At 56.1% G+C, this 10875-nt stretch overlaps 1 protein-coding gene across 2 annotated transcripts in view; it reads right to left on the reverse strand.

Moving 5' to 3' along the window:
- The window catches only part of CDC42BPB (CDC42 binding protein kinase beta), a gene marked incomplete at its 5' end in the record, with an annotated part of 125229 nt that overhangs the window by 37746 nt on the left and 76608 nt on the right, over positions 1-10875 (reverse strand). For both annotated transcript variants that reach the window (XM_014592214.1, XM_006160036.2), the window contains 8 exon segments: positions 110-234; positions 515-620; positions 718-962; positions 3073-3183; positions 5590-5832; positions 7070-7203; positions 8103-8222; positions 8305-8471. In XM_014592214.1, coding sequence (XP_014447700.1) covers positions 110-234; positions 515-620; positions 718-962; positions 3073-3183; positions 5590-5832; positions 7070-7203; positions 8103-8222; positions 8305-8471 — 1251 coding nt within the window.

A 10875-nucleotide genomic window follows, 5' to 3' on the forward strand; every position in this document is an offset into this window, starting at 1 on the left:
GGCCGGGGAGCAGGCAGGCGGGAGTAACACCGCGCGGAAAAGCTGAGCCACCGGGGCGGGAGGCTCGGCCTCGGTGGCGCTCCTCGGTCGGCCGCCGGCCGGCACCTACCACTGGATGATCTCCGCGATCTGGGCCTCCCAGTGGGCAACCGACTCCTTCCTGGCGGCCAGATCTTGCAGCTCGTGTTCCAGCTGTCTGTTCTGCGCTGTGAGTGTGTCCACAAAGGAGCAAAGCTGAAACGAAACGCCCACCCCGAGCGCGTTAGCCTGGCACGCCACGGGTTCTTCCTGAGGTTGCAAAGCTTTACTCCTTACAAGGGTTTCCAGACGGAGTCCGCGATGCTCGGGCCGAGAACTGAGACTGGCGGGGCTAGTGGTTTCGGGGTTGGTGCCTCTGGAGTGAGTGAGGACATCTATGGACAGCCTTACAGCCCACGTCCTGGACGTCCAGGACACAAGGACGAGAACGCCGGACGCTCGCCCACGCTGGCTGCTAGCTCAGGGGTCTGCTTACCTTCTCGTTGTCTGCAGTCAGCTTCCTGTTCTCGTCGGAGAGCAGTGCCCTCTCCCGCTCGTACTTGTCCTTTACGGCGGCCACAGCCTCCTCCATCTCACTGTGCCTGAGGTGACGGGACAGGAGGGGACACCCGTGTCTTCACATGTGTGCGCTGTGATGGGGCGTGGGCATACATGCCCCCTGGGCGCTGGGGAACTCACCGCTCTCGCTTAGACTTCTCCAGCTTGTCTGTCAGCATCAGGACCTCCTTCTGCAGAGCCAGCTGGTGGCTTTCGGAATCGTGCACCTCCTTTTTCACGTTTTTCACTTCGAGCACATGGGAGGCCTCACGTCTAACCAGTTCCTCTTCATAAAACAAAACTTTCTTCTCAAGCTCTGATTTTATTTTGGAGATCTCTTGCTGCTGTTCTAGAGTGGCCCCCGGCCCCCGGCCTCCTTGCTTCATCTGAGGATGAAGATGAAAACAGACTGACCTCTCGTCCTCCCTGGAGGGAAGGCAGGGCTGTCCCATCCCTCCCACCACAGGCGCCAGCTGATGTAGTGGGCAGGCTCGGGGCGGCAGCATCTGCGTGGGGCCCGCGGCTCTGTCCCATGCGTTGTGGCCTCACGCCACCTGCTCATGCACACATCCTTCTGGGTGTGGACTCTGTGTGAGGCACCCTTCTGCTGGCAGAGCTGACACTCAGGACCACTCTCCAGGAGCATGGAGGGGACTGACAGCAAAACGCCCGTGAGCCAGTGACAGCACAAGGGGGCGTGACAGAGCGGGGCGAGGGCACCTCTGAGGCGATGAGAGCACGGCAGGAGGCCAGGCTGGGGCAAGCCCCAGGTCCAAGGCGTGCGGGAGAGGAAGGAGGTGGGCTGGGCTCACGCTCGTGCTCACGCAGGACTAAAGCGTGGTAGAGCCAGGCTGGCCGGACGCACACAGGAAGAGGAGTGCCGGGGCAGAAGCAGCAGCACTGCTGGGGCACCAGGCACGAGGGCCCTGCAGGGTTGGGAAGCCAGGGTGGCACCGAGGGAGGGGCTGCCGGCTGCAGTCTGACCAGCTCACTCCGGCTCCATTCTTATTTTTTTTTTTGGAGAGGTTTTGCTATAGGGCGCATGCACTCGCCAGACAGACAGAGAGAGAGACAGTAAGTGAGAAATCACTCCCCAAGGGGGATGGTCATGTCGCAATCCCTTCTCCTCCATTCTATTCTCCTCTCGGGATCTTGGGCACGCACGCACATGCGCCCGGCGTGAGTTTAAGCCACCAGGTCCGGGACTCAAACCACTATCAACTACATGGGAGTCCAGTGACATAGCCATTCTGCCAACTGCTGGTTCCCTGGCTCCATTCTGAGAGCAGACTGTGGAGGGCTTGGAAGGCACTGGGAGACTTGGCTGCGGGCACGCAGGGGGCTAAGAAAACCATGGCTGGACTAAGGGCAGCAGACAGCAGAGAGAAACTGACACCTAGGGCCCGTGTGCAGGAAGTGGACTGAGGTGCATGAGGAGCATGGGAGGTAGAGGCCCCAGCAGGTCTGCTGCACAGGAGGGAAGCCAGACTGCGAAGGGAGACCACTCGTGACGCTGCGCTGTGCTGGTGGAGACCCACCCTCCTTGCCACTGTCACCAGAGCCCACTGCCTTCACTCCTCCCTCCGAGGGTCCTCGCCGCTCGGCTGTCCCACCCCACTCTGTCACTGGAGCCTAGTGCCTTCACCCACTGCCTTCGCCTGCTCCCTCCTAGGAGTCTCCGCATCACTCTGTCACCAGAGCCCACTGCCTTCGGCTGTTCCTTTCCGCAGCTCCCTCCTGAGTCTCTGTCCCTGTCACCGGAGCCCACGGCCTTTGCCCACTTCCTCCTGCGAGTCTCCTCTACACGCTCTGGCCCCAGATGACTAGCTCTGTCTTTTCCACCGTCAGCAGCAGGTCATGGCCTTAGGAGGCTGTTTTGGAAATAGACTTGTCAAATTTAGAAGACCAGGGTACGATGAGGGCATCAGCTGTCTGCTACAGTGTGAGCGATGGCCTGCCCCAGAGGCGCATGTTCTGGAAGCATGGGCCCTGGTACAGGGGCTCTGTGAGGGCTCTAGAGGAGGCAGGGCCTCAGCTACCTGGCTAGGGCATGCGAGTGACAGACACGTGTGGGAATTCTGCTTCCCCTCAATCCGCATGACCTTCCTCTCTGCCTCTTCCGCCGTGTTGTGACATAGCCTGGAGGCTGGCCTGAGGCCAGCCCCACACCTTTGGACTTTCCAGTCACCAGAATCAAAGCCAAAGAAACCTGTTCTTCACAAACCGCCCAGCCGACAGTACCTGTTCGGTGGCACCAACTATCGTACCACGTGACCAGCTGCCCGAAACGTTTACACAGGGAGGGGAGGAACCACCTGGCTGCTGGACACACAGCTGTCACGGAGGCAAGAGTCCTGTCCCTACCTCCCCACATCCCATGTCTTGTCCGGAGCGGCCTGTGTGAGGCTCGCATGACAAGCACACTACAAACCCGATTTTCACGCGACAGTGTGAGCATTTCTCTGGGGAAGAGGACAGGCCTCGGGCCAGCCCTACCTTGAGGGCCTCGAGCTCGCTCTCCATCTGCTTGCAGAAGTTCTCGCTGTGCTCGCGAAGCTTGCGCTCCTTGGAGGCCTCGGCCACCGCGCCCTCCAGCTGAGCTTCCAGCTAAGAGAGAAAGCAGCGGTCCAACACGAGTGGCCCTCGCACTCAGCCAGGCCACCTGGACTTGCCAGGGCTGCCGTGGGGGCTTCAGGTCCTGCTCCCTCCACCAAGTCCTACCGCAGACCAACGGCAGAGGACAGCCAGGAATAAAACAAGCTTAGTTCTAGTTTACATTAACTTAAGATTAAACTTCAAGAAAAGATAGAGAAAACAAATACTTCTGATGCCTGCAGAACACAGATTCGAAGTTTATTTTTTCCATTTAAGAGAGCAAGTGAGCGAGGGAGGAGGGGAGGGGAGAAAGAGAGGCAGCACCCCGACAGCAGAACCCCGACAGGTCCAGCACCCTGACGGCAGCACCCCACGGTCCACCCCAGGTTCCAGCACGTGGAGGGTGTCTCCAGATGTGAACCTTTCCATGTGGATCTGCCTTACAGAGCACGTTTCACTGCTGGCCCCGTTGAGCCCCTGCACACCTGTTTCCTATCAGCCAGCTTCAACAGGAAGCAACCTGAGTCAGGTTTGGTCCATCTTTTTTTCTTTCTTTTTTTTTTTTTTAAATAATTATTTTATTTAATTTCATTTTTTTTTTTAACTTGACGAGAGAGAGAGAGAGGGAAAGTGAGAAACCAAGCCTCTAAGCCTGGGATTCGAACTGTGGTCAGTCATGTGTGAGTCCATGGCCTTACCCACCACACCACCTGCTGGCCCAATTTGCTCAATCTTTATGCCTGCTCCCAAGTTATTCACTTACATTTAAACTTTCATTTATTTCACAAGAGACAGACGCAGAGAGAGAGGAATAAAGGCAGCCCGGGTAGCTCCCACAGTGACCCTCCAGCCTTGCCACCACGCCAGATGTGTACAGGCTGACTGGATCACACCCTGGTCGTCCACGGGCAGCCTGCTTGCAGAACGGGCCTATCACTTCGCCCACACCTGACGGCGACTCTTAGTCAGGGCTGCACTGACTTGTAGCTGGCTACGGCTGACAGTATGAGTTGTAAGAGAAACTAAGAAAATAAATAGGTATTTTGAGCTTAACAACGAAAAGTCCTGAACTTGAAAGAAACAAGAGCATGTTATTTCCAGGCCTTCTAATTCATAGGGTTGATCCATTCGGTGTTAACAATTTCAGATGAAGTGATTTAAAATACAGCACGACACTCAGGATTCCTAGGGCAACAGCTTTCCAAGAGGAGGCCGAGAGCCCCGGGTCCCTGAGACCTCACCCAGGGCCCCACAGGACCCTCTTTCCTAAGTGCCGATCTGTAGAAACCACATTATCTTCATGTTCTTCACTCAAAATGGCACACATACCACCACAGATGTGAGAACCTGGTTCTCTATAAAACCAGAATTAAAGTACAAAAATGCTACTTGTCTCACAGAATTAAAAAAATACTTTTCATAAAAAAATGTTATTCTCATTAACATGTAATAAGTTTCATCTAATTGGAGAAACACTCAGTTTTAATTTCCTTTTTTTTTTTTTAAGGTTTTTGCCATAGGGTGTGTGCGCTCCGCAGAGAAAGATGGAGAGAATGAGAGGGAAAGTGAGAAATCACACCCCCCATGGAGGATGGCCACGCCACAATCCCTTCTCTTTCATTATCCTTTTGGGGTTTGGGGCATGCACACACAGATGCCTGGCATGGTTTCCAAGCCGCTGGGTCTGAGACCCAATCCACGGTCGGCCATGTGGAAGATCAGTGCCTTCACCACCAAAGTACCTGCTGGCCTCAGGTTTAACTTCTAACATAGCATTTACGTAGAGGTCTAACCTACTTTTTTGAAAAAGCTCTTTGGTGTCCTCAGATGCCTTTTAAGAGCATAAAGGCGTGCTGAAAGCATGAATGTCCAGACCCGCTGCCCTGAGACAAATGACCAGGCTGCGTTTACTTCTGTTGTCTTTTTTCGGTACGCCCTAGGGCACGAGACTTGCCTGAGAGAGACACCCCCTGGGGGCATGGCCACGCTGCAATCCCTTCTCCATTCTCTTCTTGAGCTCTTGGGCCGACAGGGACACACTCAGAGTAATTTTCAAGGTACTGGGTCCGGGACTTGAAACAGCCAGCCATATGGGATCAAGCACCTTAGCTGGACCTGGCTGCTGGCCCTGGGTTTCCTCCCCCGTTTACCTCCTTGGACGTAGGTCCACTTCAGGTGTATTACCTCCCAGGGTAAGTGCCCTCTGTTTCCCTGAGATGAGGAGTTACAGAAACCACATCGCAGGGACCTCTGTTACTGATCTGACAGGCACTGAAGCTTGGCAGGCATGGCCTGGTTCCGCAGAGCTGACCTGCTGCACACTTATCTGGCTTCGCATACAGCCTAAGACCCACAGTAAGGGACCTGTGTCGCAGTCCAGCTAACCCGTGTTTAAGACCACCCAGAGCCACCGGCTACCTCTTTCCTGAGCTTCTCGGATCTGCGAGCATCTTGCCGCATCGAGTCGATCTTCTGCATGGCCACCTCCATCTCCTCTGCCTTGTCCCGGAGCTGTCGGGACACCTTCTGCTTCTGGGAGCGGAGCTCGGCCATGCGCTCGTTGAGCTCTGAGAACTCTTGCAGGGCCAGCTTTCTCTGCTGGTGGGCGTCTTTCAGTTCTCTGGCCTGGGATTTCAACCTCTCTGATGCTTCAACCAATTGCTGAACAAATAATCACAGATGTTTTACATTTACTTAATGAACACTCGGAGGGCTCAAGTTCCCTCTTCCACTGTGCTAGACTTAAAAGTGACAGCCAATGCTGGTCACAAACCACAAGCCACACATCTGAGAACTCCCCTTCCTGCTCTGCCCACCCCGGCCACAGGAGAGGCCCTGCAGCTGGTGAGGAGCCTGCAGGCCGCAGCGACTCTGGCTTGAGCTTCAGCCTCGCCCACCTACAGAGCCATGACAGGGACGAAGTGTGGACGTGGGCACTCCACCTAGTACTCAAACACAGCCAAATCACAGAGTCCTATGTATGAACGTGCTTTGGGTTAAATCGGGGTGAAGAACCAGGCAATCAAAATCGGGGGACGGCTAAGCCTCACTCGCTGCAGCATAGGTGCTGGCTGTGCCCTGGGCCAGGTGAGGACTCGCCCTGGACAGCACCCCTGGCAGTGCTGGCAGCCCCACCCTCTCTGCTGCTGGCAGGCCCACGAAGCCTGTGGCTGTCATGGTCATGCCTGCTGGCAGTTTGGGGACAGTGAGAAGCTGATGCTCAGCACCTCAGCCCAGTGGGCTGCTTCCCACGGCATGTGTGGCCACAACAGGAAGGGGAGGCCCCTAGGCCTTTCTGGGCCTGCTCATGGTGCTGCTGTCGCTCAGTCAGAGCAGTGAGATGCCACCCACCCCACTCTGCACTTCCGGACTGGCTGCCATAGATGGATGACACACAGGTGAACTAAGGAAATGAGGGCTTGAAATCCCGACCATTTGAGAGAACAAATTCCAAAGTACAGGCTCAAGGACTTCCGTGCACAAACACATACATTCTAGAACAGATGTGCCAACTGTGGAGTGATACGCTGGCACGCGAGCACAAAGGTGGCACTTCTTACTGAAGGCCAAGTCTACAGAGAGTTCTCTCTCTTGCAGCTGTCTGTCCTAACTGTGAAGTTCCTTCTGAGACAGTGGGCGGAGGCCGCAGCTGTCTCTGTGGACCCTGCAGCATGCTCTGGACCCCCTGTCCCCTGCATACTCGGCAGGCCTGGGTGCCAGCTTCAAGCCGGCATGAAGGCCACCTTCAACCTGGGACCCCGGGCTCTGCTGGCTGACTCAGGAGGCTGCACAACAGCCGGGGGCAGCAGGGATCCTGGGCCACAAGCGAGGGTCCCGAGCAGGCCTTCAACACTGTGAGTGCAGAGCCTTGGAACGCAGTCCTGTGAGCCTGGCCTACCCTGTGGAGGTCCTCCTTCTCCTGCCGTGCCAGGCGGTACTGCTGCTCCAGCCCCTTCAGCCGATGCGTGGAGTCCTCCTGCTCGTGCCGCAGTGTCACCGAGTCCTCCAGCTGTCGCTCGAGCCTGCTTGAATCTGGGCAATGGGGGAGTGATGTCCCTTATGTGCAGTAACTTTATTTGCAAAACCTTGCTGCTAACCTTGGATAGCAAATTAATACTTAAAGGATTCCAACTGCCTTTCCATTCAGTGGGTGTTCTCGCACTCTCTCCCTCTCTCTCCCGCTCGCTCTCTCTCTCACACACACACCGTGCCATGCGCCTCCTGCCCACATGAACAGGCTCACGAAACTACATCTGGTCACGTCTGCTCCCTCCTCCAGAGACTATGAGCCTGGGGGCTGTGGGGCATACGTGCGTCAGACGTGGGACCCCTGAACTGTGGGAGTGGCCACAATGACAGGCTCTTTCTTAGGGGAACAGCTTTCAGTGAACTTGAAGCGTTCTTCTGGACTGACGGTACGGTTCCAGAGAGGACATGGAGCAAAGGTGACAGACTCAGGGTGGGAGTTGGAGGTGAGAGGCAAGCGCAGAACCGACCCACGTGTGAAGGGTCAAGGCTGGGGGGAGGGGCTGGAGGCTTTGGGAAGCTCCGATGCACCAAAAAACTGCAAGAGGAAGGCGGCGAGGGGAGACCTGAGGCTAAAGTGCTGAAGAGGAGACAAAACCGACAAGTTCAAGAGAAAGCGATGGCAACCCTGCCTCAGAGCCACAAAGGGCAACTGAGACAGGCGAGCACTGGCAGTTTATGGGCAGGTGTTAGGAATGGCGTCTAGCTGGTAACTATAGTGTGACTGTACTGTTAAAACAAAGCAAGTTGGCAAAAATAATTCCAGCTATACAGAGACAACGCCAGCACTCTATACGGGGTGCACTGAAATCTAAGCTTCGATCTGCTTTCCACCCTGGGGAAAGCCGTCCGAGAGGTTAGTGCCCGAGGACAGCGGCTCGGCGGCTGCACTTCAGAACGCTCACCTGCCAGCTTATTCTTCAAACGCTCTATCTCTTCGTTCAGCTTTTTGACCTCCTTGTCCCGGTTTGAACCGCCCAAGGCCCGCGTGGAGCTATGGAGGGACTGCACAGTCTGGGTGGACTCTGGGTGGGAAGACACGGCGTGAGCTGGCCCGACCGGCGCACAGCGGCCGGGCCGAGCAGGAGCCAGCGGAGCCGCCCTCACCTTGCAGCTTCCTGCTCAGCTCCAGCTTCTCTTGCTCCAGCCTCCGTATCCTCCTCTCGTAGGCCTCGACCTGCAGGCTGTTCTCCAAGTCCCGCTGCACGTCTTCGTCTTTGCTTAACGTACTCGACTGCATTACGCTCTTCAGAGAGCCTCGGTCAGAGAAGCAGCTGTGAAATGAAGCGGCAGGTTTCTCTCATCTATGGAGCATTTGGAAATCTCCTGGAGTGAGAGACAGTCTTACCTCTTTTAACTTTTTTTTTTATTAATTGTCAGAAGGTGCATGTGCTTGCCAAGGAGAGACAGGCGGAAAGGGAGAAAGTGCCCCACAAAGGGGCACGGTCAGGCCTGCAATCCCTTCCCCATCGCTCCTTCCTGCTGGGACCTGGGGCACACATGCCCAGTGTGCGTCTTAAACTGCCGGGGCTGGGCTATGAACCACACCGTTGGCCACAGGGGATCTGGCTCCTTGACCACTGGGCCACGTGGCCAGCCCAGCGGGGTTTTTAATTGGCAAATCTATCTGGGAAAGGGCGTCACTGTCTTCATTCTCTTCACTGCCACGAGCCTCCATAATGCCAACAGCAGAACGGTCCAGAGGAGACCGAAAGGGAGGCTGGAGGCTCCCTCCCAGCCAGTCAAGTACCAAACGCTTCCAAGTCAGCACTCTCCCCGGCTAGGATGCCAAAGTGAAGGTGTTCTGCATGACCTACCTCGGAGCTGGGCTCAGGGCAGCACCTGCTCTTGGCAGGTGACAGTGGGGGCCAGAGCCGTGCGGGCTGAGGGGCTTCCTGGCCTGCCACTACCTGGTCGGGCCATCTGGGACAGCTCCTTACCCCCTAGGTTTTGGTCCTTTTTTGTTATTAGCAACAGAATGGACTGGAAGACACATATACACACCCCTATCGGGTCTCTTGCTGTTTGTACTTCAAGTTCGTATTTGTCTTATTCCTCGTGCTGGTGACATTTGCCTCCCTGGTTGTGTCCTTCTGCTCCTACAATTCCACCTACTCTGCAAAGCTCAAGGTAAACCCGCCTCATCTTCCCCTGCAGATGCGCTGCAGCGCCGGCCCTCTGGCCAAGCCAGCAGCCTGGAGGCCAGCACGTCCTGCGCAGACAAGCCACAGGCAGTGCTCGTGCGACAACTTCAGCCTTGGGCTGTCTCGTGCGTGCCGCAGCTCTGTGCAGCTTTCTGTGACAGCAGCAGCAGGGGTCTCCTAACTTTCCACCGAGTCGGATGACACGTCCAGCCTACACAGTCCTGTGCAGAAGGGCCTGGGCGGGTCTCCTCAAGGGTGGCCTGAGGGGGCTAGGCCATTCCAGCCCTGTGGGGTTGTCCTAGGGAGACCCTGGCCCATGCTGCCAAACTGGGCCCCTGGTGGGCACAGGGGACATGCATGTGTGACCAGCCCTCAGAGAATGTACCAGAAAGGCCAAGGTCGAGTGTCCCTAGGGGTCCACGGGGCAGCAGGTCCCCAGAAGCATAGGGGGCTGGTGGCATCGACTCCAGCCCGCTCAAGAGCTGTGCATCTGCCTCTCACACCAAAGGGCCTGCCTACCAGCTGCAGCAGAAGCACCCTTTCCCGAAGGAAGGTCAAATGCCAGCACCTTCGGCCAAAAGATGCCATGACCTGGAGTCCGTGACATCAGGCACCAGGGACTTCCTCTGCCGTACCCCTCCTGTCTCCTTCCTGAACCTTTCCTTGGACTGTCTCCCTTTAAAATCAAGGAGAAAAATGCCTCTGGGAGCACAATTTAGCCAAGAGGCCTGATGAGAACACACACGGACCCCAGACCCAGCCTCCACTCCATGGGGCTGCAGACACAAGGAAGTGTGAGCTCCTGGCTCCTCCCATTTTGTGTGGCAAGGGCACTGCTGCCCACTAAAGGCAGCCATGGAGCTGCAGCCGAGGGAGACCCTCCCGAGACGGGCAATGCTCGAGAGATGCCCACAGCTGAGCACGAGGACGCCCACTGGCCCTGGCTGTGGCCGGCGGCTATCAGAACAGCCCTGCCCTGCTTTTATGTACTGTCCACGAGCTGAGGGCGTTCATGTTTTAAATTAAAAACATTTTTTTGGCTTTTAATGAAATGTTTTTAAGTGAGAAAACACTGTCCAGGAGAGGGATGGTCACAGCACGCTCCCTTCTCACCCACCTCGCCCTCCTCAGGGCTTTGGGTGCACACTCATGTGTGTCCAGTGTTTCCCAAGTCACCAGGTGTGGGCCGTGCTGTCAGCCCAGCAGGGCACAGTTGCCTTACCCCCACACCACGCTGGCCTGGTTTTGCATATTTAGAGTTATAAAAGAAGAGTATAAAACAGAGATCACAAAACCTAAATTACTCACTATCTGGCCCTTTATAGAAAAAGTGAGCTGACTTTTTTTTAAGTTTGCTATAGGGCACACGTCTTCACTGGAGACAGCAAGAAAGTAAGAAATCAGCCCCCACAGGGGATGGCCGTGCCAGTCCTTTCTCCGCCAGTATCCTCTTAGGATTTTGGGTACGCACACACATGCGCCTGGCATGGTTCTCAAGCCACTGGCTCTAAGGTTCGAACTGCAGTCAGGCCCG

Source organism: Tupaia chinensis, unplaced genomic scaffold, assembly GCF_000334495.1.
Source record: "Tupaia chinensis unplaced genomic scaffold, TupChi_1.0 Scaffold000671_2, whole genome shotgun sequence".
NCBI lineage: Eukaryota > Metazoa > Chordata > Mammalia > Scandentia > Tupaiidae > Tupaia > Tupaia belangeri.